Below are 22,336 nucleotides of genomic sequence, written 5' to 3' on the forward strand. Positions count from 1 at the left end.
TATGTCTGCCTTTTTGATTCTAGCCATCCTATGCCTGTGCCTAGCCATAATGTGAAGTGGCATCTCATTGGGGTTTTGATTTGCATTTGCTTAATGGCTAATGATATTGACCCTCCTTTCATGTGTTTATTGGTCATGTGTATGTCTTCACTGGAGAAATGTCTATTCAGATCTTCTGCTCATTTTTAATTGACTTGTCTTTTATTCTTGAGTTGCAAGAGTTCTTTATATATTCTTGATACAAGTCTCTTGTGAGGTATATGATTTGCAAATATTTTCTCCCATTTTGTGTGTTGTCTTTTTACTTCCTGATGATATTCTTTGAAGTCAAATCTTTCTTGATACTTATCTTCAACTTTGTTAGAAAGATAATACTATAATGAGTTGAATTGTGCACCGCCCCCTCCTCCCAAATTCACATGTTGAAGTCATAGCCCTCATTACCTCAGAATGTGACTTTACTTGGAAATAAGATCTTTGTAGATTTAATTAGTTAAGATGAGGTCATACTGTTGAAGGGTGGGCGCCTGATCCAGTATGAATAGTTTCCCTTATTAAAAGGGAAAATATGGACTCAGGTGTGCACACAGGGAGAATGCCACCTGAAGACTGAAGTTACACTGCCACCAGCCAAGGAAGCTAGGATAGAGTCCTGGAACGTATCTTTCCCTGGTGCCTTCAGAGAGAACATGGCCCTGCTGACTCCTTGATCTTAGGTTTCTAACCTCCAGAACTATGAGACAATACATTTCTGTTGCTTAAGCTACCTAGATTGTGATAACTTTTACAACAGCCTTCACAAACAGATATAAATGTCCAATTTATTTTTCTATTTTAGTAGTTACTTCCAGATCAGAATTTGAAGTTTAATGATATACCATTTCTTGGTTTGGAATCCTGATTACATTGATAAATTATATGCAAAATTACATTGAATTGGGCTCTGTCTTTACTTTTCCTGTGACAAATGTCTTAGGGTTTAAAGAAATTATCAAAATATTATTAAAATATATCAGTGTTCATAACCTTCAGTTGACATTTAGACTGCCTGCTTGATATTTTGGTTGCTTAACCCTCCCTTCACCCTTCTGAATAATAAAAATGATTTTGCCCAAGTCCCCCCACCTCTCCCATATGAAACAGGGAAGTAATCCTAACTCAGCATTCCTAAACTCTACTTTGTGTAAGGAACCATTCATAGTAACCCTGTTTTTATTTCTTGGTTTTATTTATTGATTGGTTTAGAAATGTACAAAATGCAGTTTTGGCAATTGAAACCTAGGGAGAATCTTAATGGGGGATTTTTGAGAAAAGTTTCGTTGCTCTTGAGGAAGACACACCAAAGAAAATATTCCTTCTGCCTTCTCTGATGCAACCCCCTTTTTGTCCACATGACACTCAGTCTTTTGGAAAATTGTTCACAGAGTAGACAGAATGAGAAGCTGGGTTCTCGGTGAGGTTGGGAGCTGTGACCAGACACTGTTCTATCTCTGCACTTAACATGTGATGAAAAATTTCCTTGATGTCCGTGCTAGTTTGATTCAGCATATTGATTCTTGTAGTTCAAAGCATCTGACTTACTATATAACTGTTCCTTTCTAATAACCTTCTAGTTTATTTAACTGAATCTTTTTCCTAATGTTTAAGCTCTACAAGAACTCTGTTGCATAATTATTCTGCTTTCCTTAGTGCTCTAAACATTTCTTAATTTGTTATAGCTTCAAACATCACTAAATGATGCAGAACATGTGTGTTGCAAATAGGCTAACGGATGTAATGAGACACTGATTCCTCTGGTCCTTAAGTTGACTGGGTAGAGTCTGGAGTCACTGGAAACCTCATGGTGGTCACCTTTGTCCTGGAAACAAGCATCATCCTCTGTGTATTCAAGAGCACTGAATAGGGGCGCCTGGATGGCTCACTCGGTTAAGTGTCTGACTTCAGCTCAGGTCACGATCACACTGTCTGTGAGTTCGAGCCCTGCGTCAGCCTCTGTGCTGACAGCTCAGAGCCTGGAGCCTGCCTCAGATTCTGTGTCTCCCTCTCCCTCTGCCCCTCCCCTGCTCATGCTCTCTCTCTCTCTGTCAAAAATAAATAAACATTAACAAAAATTAAAAAAAAGAGTGCTGAATAAATATCATTTTCAGATTTTTGCACCAAATTAAGGTATTGTTTAGCTTATTTCAGAGTAATTAGAAAAGATATTTAATAATGCTAAACATAACGGTCACATGGAATATTAGCAAATTAAATAGGAATATCAATTAAATAATTAATGGAACAGTATTCTAGTAGGATGAAGCTAGCTATATTTCTGTTGACTACATATCCCTTTTGTGTATTATTGCCAATGACCCTAAGTTTCCTGTGAGAATTGGAAAGCAACCACAAACTCCCGAGCATTGGTTTAGAACACACATCTCCTGACTTCTAGTCTCTGTCTGCTATGGGACTGTGAATAAATCCTCCAGCCTCTCCAGAATCATCTTATCCATTAAATTGAGAGTTGGATTAGTTGATCCATGGCAGACCAAATTCTTTATTTTGATAAAAAAAAATGTTTCTATATCCATTGATTAGCAAATTTGCTGCCTTTTTATAAATACATGCTATTTGTTACTCAGGGAGCTTATATTTTTTCCTTTCATGTTATTTATTATATATTATATTTAGTCCTCCAAATTTTTGGTTTTCAAATATTAAATGGTAGGCAGAAAGAATTTTGAAAATAGTAAATGGGTATAGAAGATAATGTCACACTATCTCCTCCGATAATGAATAATAACTTCATTATAATTTAAAGTATTATATCCTTAAAGAAGCAACTCTGGGTAGGAGGAGAAGAGGAAGTTAAAGACTGACACATAATCAATAGCAAATTTGTGAAATTGTGTTCCCTCAAAAAGTCTTCATGAAGTCAAATGTAAAATGGTATCCAAATAAACAAAAATACCCACAAAGAAATCCCAGAATACAGCAAAACAAAATTTATTATTATTCTTTTGAGGGTAGGCAGGATTCTGAAATATTTTAGTTGTTCACTTCTTTTACCTCCATTACAAAGCCACAAGTTTTAAATGTCCTTAATGTCTGTGTGTATGAGTGTGTGTGTGTGTGTGTGTGTGTGTGTGTGTGTGTAGGAATGGGAGGGATGGGAAGCAAGAGGTTGGCAAAGAGGACAAAGAAATTATTTATCTCTATTTCAAAGAAATCTCAGGTAGACATGACCCACCTATATTTGCTACTGCAATGGTGAAGCATTTTTACCACAAGTCTCTGCAGAATTAAAGTGTTTAAGACAAAACACAAGGTAACGTGTTTCACACTTAAAAGCATGATAGACTCTAGCTTACAGGTAAGGTGAGATGAGGTGATTTGACACTCTGGGGAGTTTTAAATATCTCTGATATTAAGTGCTTTGACTGCAAAAATAACTCCAAAAGAACATGTCATGACCTAAAGTATAAGGATGAGTCTATTTTTCTGAGCAATATAAGATGCAGAGTTCTTTTCACAAAATCCGGCCCTGCGTATACTATATAATATCTGAGCACTGCGAATACTATATAATATCTGAGCACAGATGGCACCAATCATGTGGTTCACTTCCTGTTTGGGCTTCTGAAGTGCCTGGGGGAGGAGGCAGCCTAAGGCCTCTGATTATCTTTAACACAGTAGGGAGAGAGCAGCTTTGAGGTATCCTAAGATTGACATCTTCTCTGGACTGATCACAAAGACAGCACTCAATACAGAGATGTTCTCTGGCAGAGTTTTCAACATTCCAAGTAAACTAGAACTCTAACTACCATCGCATCTGTTCACAAATTCATTCATAAATTATTTATGGCATACTTATCTTCGGTAGGATACAGCCCTTAAAAGGTAATGACCCTGCAGTCATGGAGCTTACATTCTTGAGAAGGAGTTTGAGAATAATGAAACAACAAACAGAAACATTGTTTCAGAGAGTGATGAGTGCTGTGAAGAAAAGAGAAGAGGGCCCAGTCTTTAGAGAAGACACTATGTGGCTATTTTCCACTGTGGTCAGGTAAAGGCTCTCTGCAGAGGTGACATTTGAGCTGAGACCTAAATGACAAGAAGATACCAGCAGGCGAAGTACCAGGCAGAAGGGATCCTTCTTGCGCAAGGAACATGCAAGAGGAATAGTTAACAATGCCGGGTAGAATTTGGGGACTTCCAGGGACTGAAAGAAGGCCTCTGTGGCCAAAACATCGTTAGCAAGTGTAGATGAGGTTCCAGAGTTAGACCAGGAGTTTCACTTTTATTGTATCCATTGGAGGTTTTAAAGCGTGAGTGGAAAGTGGGTGATTTAGTACAACTGACATTCAAAAATACAATATTGCACATATATTTCACTTCTCTAAAACCTAATTTCTAATTCCGTGCGGGTTAAACGGCACCCCAGGCGTCCCTGTTTGCCCAGGCTGTTTGCGCTCGTCGGCGGCTTGTTTGCACCCGACGTCCTGCTTTTGACAGCCACGGAGGAGTGTGTGACAGTTGGCAGGCGCAGGGAGGCACAGCCAGAGCCAAGTCGCTGCAGGGGCCAGGGCTGCGGGAGTGGAGGAGGGGAAGGAGGCTGTGGCTGCGCGCTGGGAGGGCCGAGGCTTTCGCTGCGAGCGTGGCGGCGATGCCATTTCGAACAAGGGATAAGGAGGCGGGTCCCCACGAACTCGGGGCTCACTGGGCCCCTGGTTCTTCCATTCCGAAGGTTCGTCGGGTATGCCTGGATTTGACATTGAAAACAATGCTGTCTCGGGATTGGAGGCAATGGCGCGAGTAGGAGAGGCGGGACAGGCTAACAGAGTTTCCGTTTCTCCAACCTTGCTCCGCCAGGCCTGTCCGCGGGCCCCAGCAGCTGCACCCAAGGGAGCCGCAGGTGTTGATTCAAAGCTAGGCTCCGGCAGGCCTTCTGCTCACAAACTGCGGCGCCCGCAGCCCGGGGGAATCCAGAGCCAGGTTTTGTGATCTGCCTGCATGTAGAGGCCGCGCCCGGAACCTGTGGCCTGAGGACTTGAACCCGGGCATTTCGGACCCTGCGGGGGTCCTCGCCCTTGCTTCAGTTTGCTGGCCAACGACCGCAGGGGACCACTCTGTTGAGGGCATGACCCACAGCCCCTACTCCCTCGGGCCTTGGCGAAGTGAGCAATCTGGAACCAGTCTCTTCAGGGAAACCGAAGCTTCGCATTCCGGGGAGCGACCTGCGCCCGCAGGCGCGAGCTCTGCCTTCAGATCGCTGTCTCAGTGGCACCTCTCAGCAAGGCCTCTTTTCACCACGCCGTCTTAATTAGTTCTCCACTCACTCTCCATCACATCACCCTTTAATGCTCAGCGGGACAAATCTTTCAGTCTTGTGTGCCTTCTGTGTCTGTTTATTGTCTGTCTGTGCAATGTCCACTACGAGGGGCAATGGTCGTTGTTTTTTGGGCGCAGTGTCCGGCTCCGGCGCCTAAGACTTCGCCGGGCCGGCACGCAGTAGACCGTCACATTTGCTAAATGACTGACTACTGTCCCCCAGCACTGAAGAGCTCGAGCAGCCCCACTTCCTGGAGGGGCGGGGCCTCATCGGGCCCCGCCCACGAGGCTGCCCCCAGCTCTAACCTGCTCCTCCCCTTCCTCTCTTGAGAGGTGGCCTCGGGCGGTGCGGTGTTTTTCCCTCTGGCCTCCCTCGCTCTTTCTGCAGCTGTTGCAAAACCCGGAGCAGCGGAACCTCAGAGCGGCGGAGCGGCGCCGCCCCTCGCTGCACCTCCCCGACAGCCCTCCGCGGCCGCGCTGGGCATGCTCAGTCGACAGGGCCGCTTCAGTTCTTGGAGTAGGAAGCTTGGGCGCTTAGGCTGCAAGGAGCCGCGGCGGGGGGAAAATGGATCCCTTTACTAACGGTGAGTAGGCAGCCAGAGGCGTCGGGGCCGGGACTCTCTGGGGAGCAGAGGGACATTGGCTGTCGTGACACGCGGGGTCGGTCGGGCTGCAGTCGCTCGTCACCATGGGCTTCTTCCCACGAGGGTTTAGGGGCGGTGGAAGCCGACTGGGGAAGGCAGCTAGAGGCTGAGGTGGGTGGGCGGGCGGGCAGAGGCCGGCGCGGGACTAGGGGCTGGCGTGAAGGTCAGTGCCATCGCCTGCCGAGGTTCAGGAGGCGTCGGGTGCCACCAGACCCGCTGCGCGGCCAGGTGGGCGAACAGCAAAGTTTAGGTTGCTTTGCGCAGAGGAGGGGAAAGTTGGCCGCCAGGGTTTGCCCCTGGAGAAGACGGGTGTCGGCCTCGGCTCTTTGGCAGGAAGGGTTAAGCCTCGGTCACTGCCAAACCAAACTTCTGTGGTGCAAGGAGAGAGGTCTCCCCTGTCCTTCCTCGAGTTGCCGGCGTGACTTTTCCTAATGGGGCGGGGTGGGGGGTGGGGGGCTTTGCAGGTTAATTTAGTGGAAGGAAGGGAAACTTGCGGAAAGGCTTGCATAGTCCTGTTCTGTGCCCAATAGGTGCCCGCCCGCATTGGCACCCTCCCCTCTGTTGCTGAGGCACTCCGCAGGGCGGTCAAGCTTCCCTTCACGGGTTTCTGATAATACCAATGTTTCAGTCTAAGGCTCATGAAATATCAGGGGTCCGTCATGGTGATATCACAATGTGACTTGAGGGGAGAGTCAAAGCAGGAGCCTGCAGGATGCCCTGCAAACAGCCACAGCTCTGTACTGAATGGACAGAATAAATCCCACCCTAGTTAAAACCGATGGCTTTTGTTTGGACCAGAAGTGCCAGAGTCACAATATAGGGGTGAGATGCGTTACCATTTTGTGGCGTTGAGTATATGGATTCCCTTTTGGGGCAGAGAGTAGGAATACTGCCAGTAAGGGAGAATTCACAGCGAAACTAGACGATTTAGTCCCTAGTTGACATGTGTTTTCTTGCGAGTGGTTGGTTACTTCAGGTAGACAGTTTGTCGCATTAATAGAAGCCAACATCTACTCCTGTTTAGGTGGGTCACTTGCCACTCAAGAGACAGAGACATTGTCCACTATATCCCAAACCCTAGCCAGACTTTGTCGTATGCTGTGCTTCATTCATGGGACTGCGAATTACTCGAATTACTCCTTCTTTTCTCCTTGTCCTTAATTCAGAAAGCTTTATTCTACTGCCATCTTCCTGTCTGTACTAATTAGGCTTAAAGATGACAACTTTATTTCTGAATTTTTTTTTTCTCGTTCAGGTTCTATTTGTTATTACTATTGCTCTAAAAATAGTCGGGTAAAGTTACCAAGAATTAAGGAAAATTTGAGCTAAAAGTAAACTTTGAGACCATCTATTATTTTAGTGTAAAATATGTTTGATGCAAATCATTAAATCCTTTCAAATGACTATTCCAAGGCTTTTTCTTTGTCCTGGTTAGAATACTTGGAGCTTTCATGTTTGTAGGATTTTAAATGTGAACTTTCACTTAAAAAAATTCCCCACAACAAGGCTGAGTCACCCATTTGGTTAAGATTATTGCTAGCTGATGTGGTGGACCTGTGCCTCCAGAATTAAAGTACATTCTCAAGTGTTTGAACTAGGGCCTTTTCTCCGCTTAAAACATGTTCCTCTAGATGTGAATACTTGCCAATTGTCACATTTGAGAGGTGAATGGAAAGTCCCAGAGAGAAGAACAAAAAGGAAGCAGTGCTTTAACTTTTATGTAGGAAATTGGATTTTTAATCCTTTTCCTATCAGTCTTCCAGATTTCCAGAATCTGTTGGAGACAGTTTGACAGTGCATCATTTTAATATGTTAATCACTCCTTGGAAGCTTATCAAGTGTCCTTTACAAAGAAATAGAAACTACAATATCTAAAGTAAAAAAAAAAAAAAAAAAAAAAAAAAATTAGCTCCTAGCAATTTAAAGTGCTTTTCAGGTTTAAGCACTGGACTGATTATTTATTTCAGAACTTTTGAAGGATAGGTGTACAATTTTCTAGTGTCTTTAAACAGGACTTGGTATAGTGGAAAGTATGTTTATCTTTGTACTTAATCCTGTTGAGTACAAAGGATAGGTACATCTAATTCTTCTCCCCTAGGTCTGGGTGTCTTGGTGTAGAGTATTTCATTATCCATTGAATTTATAATCACAGGATTTACTGCGCTTGATATTGGCTTTTATTGCACATTCATCCTCTTTTAATAAAATCTTCACCACTTTTTGATATATCCCTACATATATAGAGAGGTGTGAGAGCTTAACAAAACCATTTTCAGCAGTTCAGAACCACATAGCTTCCAATTAAAATCTTGTCAATGGTTTCACCCTCTGACCTAGAAATTTGTCAAGGAGGCACATTTAGTTTGTCATTTTGACTGTCAGTACGCATCGATTCCAATACGACTTTCTCTGCTTTCCCAGTTTTCTGTCAAAACTTGCTGTGTGTGTGGCTCATTTTTCTTGGGCACTGCTCTCTACCTGCTGATAATGGGTTCATTTGATGAGTATCCTATGTTAACCTGTCCAGCTAACATACTGCTGTAATCTATTTAATATGCTTACCTACAGAAAGGGCTTATAAGAAGGAATCCTAGTGCCATTAGGCTCAGGAGATATTTTTGATCTTGCCCTCGGAAGGGACTGCTGACAATTACATTGAAGACTGGATATCCAGTTTGGCTTTGGATTTTTGGTGACTTTTTATGGGGAGAAAGATGCACTGGACCAGTACTAAAGATTATTTGGCAGTAGCTATTATGTCCTGTTAGGCAGTTAGAGGTGAAACTCTTAAGAAGTAGTAATTTATATATTACCAAAAACAAAAGAAAAAATTGCTGGCAATTCTCTAGGTCTTTTGATAGATGTACTAGATTAGGGCAAGTGGTTATTTGATGACTGTGTAGCTTTATTTCTCTTTATTTCTTTATTCTCATTTACATGTAGGATTTGGGTATTTCAGAATAATTTCAATTCATGTTAAGGAATGTAAATGCCAAGGCTCACTCTTAGAATATGATTAAGGAGGTCTGAGGTTGGGCCTAGAAATGTACAACTTAATTTTGAGGATACTGGAAGTATTCACCAGAAGGGAGCTTTTGAGAACTTTATTAGGTAGGCAAATTCAGGATTTAGATGTGTACTGATCGAAAAGGACTTCTTTTTCTGCCATATATATATATATATATATATATATATATATACATACACACACACACACGTTTATATATAAACATATATATAAACATACACATATATGTATATGTTTTTGTGTATATGTATTTATATATTTTTCCCCTTTGCTTTCTAGTTTGTGGTATCTAGAGGATGGAGAAGCATTGATATTTTGAAGTCCCAGAACTGAAAACATAAGTTAAACAGTTTGTCTTTTTTTCTTATGAACAAAGCCCCAAGGAATCACTTTGGTACTACAACCTGGTATATGATCAAACAAGGGGGATTTACCAGTCTTAGAAACTGGTTTTGTTTTTGTTTTTAGATTGGCATCCAATCAAAAATATTACCCAACTTCCAAAATGAGAAGTTGGACAACAAATTAGATATTCATAGGTTGTAGTATAAAATTGTGATTTCATCTTTTTTTTAAATGTTTATTTTTGAGAGACAGTGTGAATGGGGAGGGGCAGAGAGGGCAGGGGGGACAGAGGATCTAAACTGGGTTCCACGCTGACATCAGAGAGCTCAATGAGGGGCTTGAACCCATGAACCATGAGATCATGACCTGAGCCAAAGGAAGTTGGATCATGACCTGAGCCAAAGTTGGCCACTTAAAGGACTGAACCACCCGGCACTCCCATCTTTTTATCTTACAAATAACACTTGTCCTATAGTTATGCATTTCTTTAAAAAAAATTAGCATCATCTGTCAAAAATATGAGCTTACCATATGTATGTGTGTATATATATATATGTATATATATATGTATGTGTATATATATATATATATATACACACACACACTATTTCTTTTGTGATAAATAACCATGTTGAAAGAAAATCCTTAAAAAATGGAAGATCATAGTTTCTCTATGTGATTGAAGTTAAAATATGTTTTTATCCTGTCTTGAATATTCTGTTTCATTTAAGTGAAATAGGACTGTATAGGAATCAAGTATTAACATGATTTAATATTCTAGGGTTGAGGCTGTAACTAGAAACTATCCAGTTTTTAAGGAAAACAGGGGGGGGCGGGGGCATAGTCCTTTGCTTTGTAACAATTTCCAAAAAAGGAGTGTCTTGAGACAAACAGCATATTTTAGGAGCAATTAAAATAAGCTTATCTACAGATGATCCTTGAGAATTGAAAGATATATAACTAGAGAGATTGGTTATAAGGAAATTACCATATAGAAAATAAGCCAGGGGTGATTTCCTCTTCAGGAGTTCATTCAAACACTGTTTTTTGAACGCCCACTTACAAGTAGATTTTCTGCTGGGCACAGTTGCAAGAAACCCACAAACCTGTTATCAGGTAATGCTGACCTCAATGAGAGAAATGAAATGGAAGAATCTAGTTTTGCTTTCATGCTAATATAAAACTAAGAAATATAGAAGAAACAAACAAAATGATAAAACGTTAAGATAGTTTTCTAACTATGAAATAAATATACAGAATTGTATTAAAACCTGTTCATATAACATTTGCCACCAATAAGTTCACATTTCTAATGATGCAGTATAATACTCCTGTTAGGGAATGAAAACATTTTCAACCCTGTCTGTGAAAGCATTAGGAAATTGAGATATGAAGGAATTTATCCAAGGTTACCCTTGAAGTTGTGATGGAACTACATTGGGCCCATGGCTTTTGGCAGTAGGGATGAGGACAGTGTAGCCATGTTCTGTCAGGTAGTTACCTCACGTCTTGAAAACTGTAGGAAGTCGGAGCTGGAGCTAATAATACCAGTAGATCTTTCCATAATATTATTGGAACAACCAGAGAATGTCTTTTTTCTTTTCTTTTCTTTTCTTTTCTTTTCTTTTCTTTTCTTTTCCTTTCTTTTCTTTTCCTTTCTTTTCTTTCTTCTTTTCTTTTTTTTTAATTTGAGTCTCTAGCTATATATCTTTTCTGAATGTTCACAGGAAACCAGGAATGAGAATGGAGGGAAATTTGGGAGCCTTTGTGGTGGTTCAGCTCCTTGTATATCTGGTGGCCTTTGTAAAAAAAGCTGCTCATTGCCCTGGTGTTTCTGTGGAGTAAATATGACAGAAACAAAATAGTTCTTGCTCCTGAATCTATGGAAGGATGGTCAGGATTCCCTTGCAGCCTTATTTGTTGTTGTAATCCTTTCGTGATTGTCCTGGTAGCACCTGTAGGACTTTGAAACCAAAGATATTTAGGGAAAATTGAGACTTAAGAGAATTAGTGATGAAGATGAGAGAAATGTAGAGATTTAAGGTAAAGGGGGAAACTGATAAGGCAGAGATTTCCAAAATGGTCATACCTTGAGTCTTGCAAATCTTTGAGAAGTTAGTGTAATTTGGGGAGCAGGACACTGATGTATGAGGTCAAAAGATGGAGGAGTTGGGTTTGGAAGGGGCAAGTAGACAAAAGGACTGATTAGACAAAAGGAATTGAGGAGTAAGGGGATGAGTGAGTTAAGAATGGCATTTGGAAACCTTAGAAGGAGATGGAAAACATTTGACACAAGTTTAATCATGCTACATACTTCTCTCTATCATAGTCAGAAAATGCATAGTCACTTGTGAGTTAAGACTGTTCTCTTTACTGAATGTGAAGAATATAGAGCCATTGACTTTTTTTTTTTTTAAGTTTATTTATTTATTTTGAGAGAAAGAGAGAGACGGGCAGGAGAGAGAATCCCAATCAGGCTCCACACTATCAGCATGGAGCCTGAGGTGGGGCTCAGTCTCATGAACCATGAGATCATGACCTCAGCTGAAATCAAGAGTCAGATGTTTAACCTACTGAGCCACCCACGTGCCCCTAGAGCCATTGACTCTGTAGGACTATCACGATAGTAGTCACTGTTTTTTATTACCTGTTTTTGCTCCACTTTTGTACTGATGCTTATGAGTGAACAATGAACCAATTTATATTTTTAAATTTTTTTTTAATATTTTTATTTACTTTTGAGACAGAGAGAGACAGAGCATGAGCAGGGGAGGGGCAGAGAGAGACGGAGATCTAGAATCTGAAGCAGGCTCCAGGCTCTGAGCTGTCAGCACAGAGCCCGATGCAGGACTTGAACTCACAGACTGTGAGATCATGACCTGAGCTGAAGTCAGATGCTTAAACGACTGAGCCACCCAGGCGCCCCTACTTTTTTTTAAGTCTTTTTTAATGTTTATTTATTTTTGAGAGAACGTGAGGTCTAGTGGGGGAGGGGCAGAGAGGGAGACAGAGAATCTGAACTGAGCTGTCAGCACAGGGCTGGATCCGGGGCACAAACCCATGAACTGTAAGATCATGACCTGAGCCGAAGTCAGATGCTTAACCCACTGAGCCGCCCAGGTGCCCTATGAACCAATTTATTTTTTAAAAATTTCAACCCTTGCATCTAAACTTGGAGGAAACCAGTTCATTGACCAAATAAAGAAAATTCAGGCTTCTAAGGGAGTTTGAAAAAACAATGGAGAAGTAAGTTCAATTGTACAAGGCTCTTTGAAGTCTTTTCCTTTAGTGTGTATTATTGCTTAATGAAGGTCTCCTGGGCATTCCTTCCACATATTTCAAGAATGCAGTCACCAAAACAAAATTTAAGCCAGTTGTCTGGACTTTTGTGGATTGGGGATTGGACAGACCAGAGTTTTCTCTAGCCCCCTGGTGCTGTCAGGGAGGCCAAACCAGTGATCTGGGATGAAGGGAGTTAAAGGCTTCCTTATGCTTCTCTGGGGAGAATTTCATAAACTGGGCTAAAGGAGAATGACAACTACAGTGAGAGAATGGGTATCTTTGTGGGTTGGGTGTGCTCCTTTCCTTCCTAGATCTTGCAGCAAATAATGGCCAGGGCTCTGTGGTAGTGTTTCGTAAACAACTGTCTTAGGCATTCACTGTCCTAGACCAACTTTCAGGTGGGCAGGGAAGCTTTGGGGGGGGGGGGGGTATGGTATTTCTCACAGCTGAAACTTATTTCCTAAGATTTAAAATAGCTGTTAGAACAGTCATCCTCTCAACAGCATTGCACCACTCCAGGGTTTTCTTCAGAGGAAAAATGCATGGTGATTAGTGGGAGTGATTGAAGAGAGCTAACTGTTTTAAAGATCTTTCTTTAACTTGGTATTGGTAGTGGGATTCGAAGGCAGAAGTGGTTTGATCCTTGTCTGGTTTCTTCGTGTTCCATAATTGTCAGAATGCCCTCAGTGATTTATAGGGGCTGCTGTGGACCTTAGAGCCTGGTGGAAGGAATGAGTATGTCCAAGATTTATCAAAATAATGTCCATGAGCTTGGGCTGCTTCCTTTTTATACTTATTAGCAGTATTTTCTCTGCCCTTTAAACTAAGTGCTAAGTACCTAAGCCCTTTGGGCCACTGACATTGTCCTTTCAGTATCTAGATTGGCTGGCTAGATTAAGAAAACTCAGCGCGGATGTAGTGAGTGTTAGTAGGAATAAGAAGTGCTTTGCTGTTTACAACAGCAGCCTCACATCCATCTTCCTTAGTACAGGTTACTGTGAGAAGCTTGTAAGTTTTCATTTGGAGGAAGCACACAGAAAAATACTTGAACATAGAAGGAGGGTCCAGTCTGACTTGGGGATTAGATGATAGTGTTTTGAAGTAGGTAGAAATAAGCACATGTTCACTACAGTGTGGCTAACTTTGCTCTAGTGCAGTTCATTGCAGTTCGGTACATGGTTGTAGTTTAATTAACTGCCAATTCAGGAAACATTGTTGAGATAAAAACTTGAATTCACGCATAGAAGCTTTTCTTGCCAGATAATGAAATGACAGTGACTATTGGTGGAGAAAAATGTAGTTATAATCCCAGACTTTTGGATAATCACCACTATATTTTTCAATGGGTCAATGATAGTCAAATTAACCCTCAGCAAGTTGTAAATTGATGGCAAAGTTTTTACTATGAAGATTTAAGATTATCATTTACCTTGAATTTTATCAGTCTGATGAGTCAGATGGAAAAGTATTTCAGAATTATCAGCAAAATAGTTCTTTTTCAAATCCCTCTGACATCAGGTCTAGCAAATTTATTCACCAATTGAGGTATTTTCTAGCTCAAAAGCATTCTACACACACTGAAGAGTCCTCATAAATTTTCTTTGCAGATCTCATTCGGTGATAGGCATTCTCTTTAAATCACTCACAGGTATTTTTTATGCCTAATGCCATTTTTCATTTTATATAATGAATTATGATACGTTAAGATTCTTTTGGAACTATATCCAAATATTTGATGGAATTAAAAATAAACCTTTTAGCTTTAAATCTTTACAAAGTATTTGTAGTTATGTAGATTTACCTGAAAGATTGATGAGCATAAGTATTTAGGATGCATTGACAATTTCAATTACTTTTTATGGCTAAATCTTTCTCAGAGGTGCCCTGAGGATTGTCAAGGACTGTGGGACTTATGTTATAAGGAAATATTTTAAAAATTACTATATGTGATAAAGATTATAAATTTGATTGGAGGACAAGTTCAATATAAATATAAACATTATGGTAAATAATTTAGCCTAGAAAAGAAAAGAAAATTGAAAACTAAGCTACAATAATTTTAATTTTTCCCCATAAGAATATTAGCTAACTTTTAAGTGAATAAAATGGCATGAATTCTGATCCTTATGACAATACTCTGTATTCTTTAGTCCATGGGATATCTTGTTGCACTTGTTAAATTGATGTGTTTTAGGTGTCCTCTGGCCAGAATTTTAAGTAGAGTATTTCCTCTGTGGAATTGACAGTGTTTTTGAATGGTGGTTGTTCAGTAGAATTAAATGGTTATTGCTAGGACTTTGTACATTATTGTAAATTTTATATTTTCTTGGTTCTTTATTCCATTATAACTAACAACTAGAGAAAATAAATACAGAAATGAATATACACACACACACACACACACACACACAGAATTTATTGTAGAAAAATTGTTTTAGATGAATGCTTTGTCTTAAGTCTATTTTATAGAAACCAGGTAATACCGGGATTCAAATGTATTTTTGTTGTTCTTTATTTACTTTTTTCATTTTGAATTTCTTCCTTTTTACATCTTGCTAATGCTTTTCTTCATTTCTTATTTTTATCAAGACTAAAAATATTACAAACCAAAATTAGTGTTCCATGTCTCCTTGGTCCGTTCTTCTTTTGGGGAATCAGCACTGGGGGTCAGAGAAGAAGCCCAGAGGGAATATTTTAATACAGATTCTTCTTGCATACCATTTTAAACTGCATCAGTTAACAAGTATTTTTTAAATTTGTTTTTGACAGGTCCCTACTTACCTCTTGTTTTAAAAAATAATAGTTTTTAAAAGGATACCTTTCTCAAATAAATATATTAAAGTATACCTTCATTATGTGCTAACTTGTTCCAAGCTTTATTCTTTTTTTTTAATTTTTAATTTTTTTTTTAACATTTATTCATTTTTGAGAGACAGAGAAAGAGAGTGCAAGTGGGGAAGGGGCAGATAGAGGGAGACACAGAATCCGAAGCAGGTTCCAGGTTCTGAGCTGTCAGCACAAGGCCGACAAGGGGATCAAACCCATGAACCGCGAGAACATAACCTGAGCCGAAGTTGCATGCTTAACCGACTGAACCACCCAGGTGGCCCCTAAGCTTTATTCTTAAAGCTGGAGTCAAGTAAGAGTGCAGTATTGTCTCTGTCTGCCCTTGGAAAGCTTACATACAGCAGAATAAATTTTGAAAAAAGGTATATGAACACACAATTTAGTATACTCTCTTTGAAAACGGTCAGGTTTGGAGGAGCACGGGTCCTATCCCACACTGCTTTCCTTAAATAGTTTTGGTTTTATACTTTTATTTTTTCATCTGGAGATCTACCCATGAATCTGCCTCCTTTTGTAAGACTACTATCGTGTAGCATAATAGTGCAAAGTAATTCATACTGCCGGCCTTCAAATCCTGGCTCCTTACTCACTGGCTCTGTGACTCTTATTTAAAGATAATATCGGTGTGCCTGGGTGGCTCAGTCGGTTAAGCGTCTGACTTTGGCTCAGGTCATGATCTCCCAGTTCGTGGGTTCGAGCCCAGCGTCGGGCTCTGTGCCGACAATTCAGAGCCTGGAGCCTGTTTCAGTTTCTGTGTCTCCCTCTCTCTCTCTGCCCCTCCCCTGCTCACACTCTGTCTCTGTCTCAAAATTAATAAACATTAAAAAATTTTAAAAAAAGATAATATCAAGATGTTTTAATATGTTTAGTTAAAAAACTAAAATGTGCACAGAAGCTCAAAACTTTTTCTGAAATCACTGAGGTCTAGGAGACATGGTGATATGGCACATTCCTGCCATAGTGAGATTTTGAAAGTTGGGCCACAAATGATATTTCTTGTATCTTGTTTACTAAAGGCTTTAGGTCAGTATAGGATTCTTTCCATTTCATATTTATTAACAATTATGCATTTGTAACACTTGGAGGGAAGTGTTGCCTAAGAGTAGAGGAACTATTCATTTCTACATCCAGTTTAGTTTTTTTTCTGTCAAGCAAATGGAATAAGCACACCTCGCTTCATACACACTTCATACAAGTAGAACTTGTTTCGGTGTTAAATCAGGTATTAAATATATTTTGTCTCTTGGGTGGGGTTGAAACAGTTAGGAATTCAAGACTAAAAGGGGTAGTGTTAACATGAAGGTATAGAATAAAGGTACTTCTTTAACTGGTAACAAGGCCTGTATTTCAGACATCGGGAATGCAAACAAACATGTCTATAATATAATGTGTTTAAATTCTTACCTGTTTTGTTTGTGACCTCACAGAAGCTTAATAAGTAACTAGTTTTACTAGTGAATATGTAGTTGTGCTAGTACCTGTGACACTGTATTTTGTTATTATTTTTGCTAAAGGAATGTAACTTGGCAGCCCCTCTTTGGCTCTGAGAATCTGTTGTGATTTATGGCAATTTACCTCCCTACCTCCATCCACCCTGCCAGAAGTCTCTGGGCCTGTTGCCTGTTGTTGTTGTTGTTGGGTTTTTTTCCTTGCTAAGATAATATCCTGAACTTCTGAATCATATAAGGTAGTGATTTTGAACAACAGCAAGGTGAAGGAAGTAAGAAATAATCCTTTAAATGGCCGTATGGCTGGATTGCATGGGAACATAGTAGAGGCATTCCTCTCCTTGAGTCACAATTGTTCCTAGGAAGCCTCAGTGTTCAGAAAATAGTGTTTTCTCACAGGAATAAGTTATTGGAGTTCATGTTTCTTCCCAAGAATGTTCAAAGAGGCATAAATGGTATATTATAAAAGCAGAGGTACCATTTGTTTATGACTCCATTTTCTGAATGGTGAAAACCACATTTCCTGTTCTGTATAAATGTACATGCTTGTTCAGCCAGGAACCATCAATTACATATGACAGAAAGCACACAGTTGTCCTATATTTGGTTCCTAATAGAGTTGGTACCCAACATAGTGCTCCACACATTAGATACACATATTAGATGCTCATTAAAGGTTATCTGAGACTAATATTACTTCATGCAACTCCAGAACAAACTTTAAGTAACAGTTGTGTTTCATTTTTACTTTTTCAGTTTTTTTTTTCCCAAGTAAGGTTGAATTTCAGTGCTCTTTTCCTTTTTCTTTAAATTTCTCTAAGACAAGTAGAGTAATTCCAAATCAGTTTTTTTTGAATATTCTTATCAGTGCTCATTCAGCTTTCTTTTCCACTGAAACGCCTTTCCACCACCTGCTTTTTCAGACCCTGTGCTTTGTACTGGGAAGATAGTGCTAAATAAGAAATGGTCGTAGTGTTTGAGGGGAAGCAAGATGAAAGTTAGCAGGTTTTCATTTGAGACCAAAGTGATGCAGTTAAATCAGTTTCTTTTCCTGCAGTCCTGTGGGGCCTTCTGGCTGGCCTATTCTTGGGGACTTTGCCCTTCATTAGTGAGCCACAAAGACAAATCCCAAGCCAGTTAAATGAGACTTTTAAAAAGGAATTTCCTACTATCCCAGAATTGGGAAGAAGGCATGAATTGGCCATGTATAAGCATTCATGTGGCCTTATGGGTAGAATAGAGTAGGTGAAACTACGTCATGGCTATCAATCAGGCAAAACCATTGAGAGACAGGGGTTATTAGTTGACACAACAGAATAACTAATGGTCGAAGTGTATTACAGCATGAGCTGAGATATGAAAGTATGAATATTAGACATGACACTAACCAGGAGGAAGAAAATGTGGGTTTCTATCCCGAGGTTAATCAAAGGATAAAAATTAAATGACATTTTGAGAAAAAACCTGAAACAACTCCTAGTGGCCAAGTAACATAAATTATGATATGTAAACTGTGAAGATATTTATTCAACATCTCCTTCCCTCTTAAAAATATCCTTCCCCGTCTCAGTATATTTATGGAGTTATAATACAGAAATGGTATAGGCAGTGTATTAGCTCAGGCTGCCATAACAAAATACTACAGGATTGGGTGGCTTAAACCAAAGAAATGTTATTTTCTTACAGTTATGGAGGTTGGGAGTCCAAGGTAAAGGTGACAGCATGGTTGGTTTCTGGTGAAAGTCCCCTTCCTGGCTTGCAGATGGCCACCTTCTTGCTGTGTCCTCACATGGCTTTTCCTCTGCACAGAGCTCTCGAGGCTCTTCTTACAGGAACACCCGTCTTACCAGCTCCACCCCCATGACTTCATTTAACCTTAATTATCTCTTTAAAGGCCCTGTCTCCAAATACAGTTGCATTGGGGTTACACATGCATTTCAGCACGTGAATTTTCGGGAACATAGGCAGCCATATTTTGGACCATTTGTTTATCTCAAGGTAAAGAAGATTATATTTTTCCATAGGAACAAATGGTTGGAGTCTACATTCCTTCTTCCTAAGGATGCTGAAAGAAACACAAATGGTTCAGTTCTTTTTTTCTGAACCCAGGAATCCAGGAAGATTCAAAACCCCTTGTGCCCTTGTATAAAGTTATACAGACCATCTGTATTTATTTTTCTTCATGTATTTACTCTATATGCTTTTTCAAACAGTATAATGAAACTTCAGTGTTTGAATTATGGTATCTGGAGAGTTTGGGAATTTTTTATTTATCTTTAAAAGCAAGAGTTATGCTTCTTACGTATTTTGGTCTCAGGACCCCTTTTATACTCTTACAAATTATTGTGAATCTCTAGGAGATTTTGTTTATATGTCTAGATATTTACTGTACTAGAAATTAGCACTGAAAATTTTTTTAAAAATAAAAATTAGTAAATTTCATAGTGACAATAAAAAAAATGACATTTTTAAATGAAAAATAGCTATCCTCCAAAACAAATTAGGGGAGGAATTATCTTACATTGTTGCAAGTCTCTTTAATGTCTGGCTTAATAGAACACAACTGGATTTTCAGATTTGCATTCAGTCTGTTGTATCTCATGTCGTGCGTGTAGCCTATGGAGAACTCCCCTATACCTACGAGAGAATGGGAGTAAAAATGGCAGATAACATCTCAACGTGAAGACAGTTTTGGCCTTGAAGACCGGTAAAAAAATATGAGGGATTCCCAGGGTACCCATACTGCACCTTGAGAACTGTCACTCTAAGCATTAAACTTGCCTTTTACAGGGGCTGGAGATGAACACCTTAGGAGTCTAAAATGGGTAGAAAGTGGAGCTGATGGAATTGGGCAGCGAGTTTAAGATAGATCTAGGTCATAGAAGGAAATGTACTAGCCAGGGATATCTGACAAGCCACACCTCAGACACCTTGGTTAATTGAAGACTCTACTGTCATTTCATTTCAGCCCTGGATAGTTCTAGGGAGGACACAGATTTTAAAAAAGTATTCAATTGTCCTTTATAAAATGGATTTTTATCTATATTCTGTTTATATTTGAAGGGATTTCAACAAGCTGCCCCTCTTTCCCAATACCCCCTCCCTCCAACATAACACTTAATATGGATGCATCATTTAACTTCTCAGCCCTTGAGTGATGTCTTAGACTTATCTTAATTATAATGAATTAAAGGTCTACAAAGTTCAGTTATTTTTGTTTTCTGCTTGTCCAGAATGTTATAAAACCCTTTGTCCCATACTTGCCCTGCCATAGAATGATCTGGATCTTTAAGAGAACTAGAATCAACTGTCTTTTTTTTTTTTTCCTTGGGGCTCTTTGGGGCCATTAATAACTAGGACTGATCTGCTTAAAACTGTCTTGCCCCCAAATTAAGACATATGGTAAACTGATTAAGTATAAACATGTACACCCTGCCATGTACACATAAGTTCAGCCAACTGAGTGAGAATTCTGTAAAAATAGGTGATATACCCACTCATCCTAATGCAGCCATTCGAAGTACTTTGAAATACTTATTAATATTATAGAGAATTAGCCTTACGTCTCTTGGTGTTTAAGTGTCAGGAATACGTTTAAACAGGAGACTTTTTATGCTTCCTTTTTTGTGAGCGGAGAAAAAGCCATTTTGGAACAAAGGTCTAAAGTCTGGTGTCTGCCAATGAGTAGTTATTGTTCAAATAAACCTCTCAGATTGGACTTTTTATAATTAAAATCAGAGTACTGAAGTGTTGCATATTCCTCATTCTTGGTGTTACCTTTTTAAAATTTAAAGTCAAAGCAAAACCAGAAAGCTTTATAATTTATTCCTCCCTCCATTCCCATTCTTAGGCAATCACTGACCTGCTTTCTGTTACCATAGATTGGTTTACTTTCTAATTCTGTAGAATTTTATATAAATGGAATTATATAGATTTTGTATAAATGGAATCATAGACTGTCTTTTTTCGCCTGGCTTCTTACAGTTAGCATAATTTATTTTGAAATGTCCATGTTCTATCAGTAGTTCCTTTTTCTCTCTTTTCTTTTTAAATTGCTGAATAGTATTCTATTGTATTGATATGCCATTCTTTGTTTATCCATTTACCTCTTAATGGGCATTTGGTTCCAGCTTTGAGTTATTACAAATAAAACTGTTGTGAAGACTCAAATACAAGTCTTTGTGTAGACATTTGTTTTAGTTTCTCCTAGGTAAATGCCTTGGAGTTGATTGGTTGGATTACCTATGAGCTGTCTGTTTTAACTTAAGAAACTGCCAACTGTTTTCCAAACGGGTTTTACCATTTTACATTTCCATCAGTGGTGTTTGAGAGTGCTTATTCTCTACATCCTTACCAAAATTTGGTATGATTAATTTTTTAAATTTTAGCCAATCCAGTGTGTGTATCACAGTGCGGTTTTAATAGCATTTCCCTGATGACTACTGATATTGAATGTATTTTTTTTTTTTTGGCAGTAGTTCATCTTTTTTGTGTGTGTGTGTGAAATGGCTGTTCAAGAGTTGGTTAGAGGTTATAGAAGTTGTTTATGTATTCTGGAGACATGTTTACACAAAGGTATAAATATATCTGTGTAATATAGAACATGTATTATGTATATTACACAAACATATATAATAACAGTTCCATATATGTAAAAACAATAAAGATGTTGCTCTATCATTTTCTGGCTTTCATGGTTTTCTGTTAAAACTCATGGAGGGGTACCTGGCTGGCTTAGTCTGTGGAGCATGCAACTTTTGATCTCTGGGTTGTGAGTTTGAGCCCCACATTGGGGTAGAGTTTACCTAAAAAAAACAAAAACAAAAACAAAAAACTCATGGTATTTGTACCAGTGTTACCCTATATGTAACATATCACTCTTTTCCTATTTAGTTGCAAGTGTTTTTTGTTTTTACTTTTGGTTTTTAGAAGTTTGATTGTGTCTTGTTTGGTTGTCTTTGGTCCTTTTATTTTTAAGGTTCATTGAACTTCTTCAATTTATAAATGTGTGTCTTTCACTATATTTGCAAAGTTTGGGGCCATTATTTCTTAATAGTTTTTCTGTCTCAATGTTTTTATCCTGTCATTTTGGGACTCCCAATTACATATATGTTAGTCCTTTTGATACCTTCTTACAGATCCCTGTGGCACTGCTCATTTTTTTTTTTTCTCTTTCTTTTCTCTGGGTTCTTCAAACAGAATAATTTGTCTTCAAGAAATATTTACTGTCTGGTATGTGAATCATAATCAAAATTGATCTTCAGTTTAGCTTATAAATCCCCTGAAAAATAACTGCAGTAAAGAAAGAGCTGCAGTGAAAGTTGGTTCAGTGAATAAATCTGAAGTATAATTAAAAAAAAAAATCTCACACAATATGATTTGCTGTAAACTTTTTTTAAAGTTTATTTTTGAGAGAATGAGCGAGCAAG

General features: G+C 39.2%; 1 protein-coding gene across 3 annotated transcripts in view; it reads left to right on the forward strand.

The window, feature by feature from the left end:
• The first annotated feature begins 4,920 nt into the window (after nt 1-4,920).
• LOC122491501 (leucyl and cystinyl aminopeptidase) overlaps nt 4,921-22,336 on the forward strand; it is a 99,693-nt gene continuing 82,277 nt past the window's right edge. For 2 of the 3 annotated variants that reach the window (XR_006299369.1, XM_043594308.1), the window contains exon 1: nt 4,921-5,897. Coding sequence is in view for 1 of the 3 variants with exons in the window: in XM_043594308.1 (XP_043450243.1) it covers nt 5,879-5,897 (19 nt within the window). In the remaining 2 variants the exon portion in view is untranslated. Of the gene's footprint in view, nt 5,898-6,588; nt 6,780-22,336 lie in introns of those variants that run through there. The other variant, XM_043594319.1, reaches the window with a different exon arrangement.

Source organism: Prionailurus bengalensis, chromosome A1, assembly GCF_016509475.1.
Source record: "Prionailurus bengalensis isolate Pbe53 chromosome A1, Fcat_Pben_1.1_paternal_pri, whole genome shotgun sequence".
In the NCBI taxonomy this organism is placed as follows: domain Eukaryota; kingdom Metazoa; phylum Chordata; class Mammalia; order Carnivora; family Felidae; genus Prionailurus; species Prionailurus bengalensis.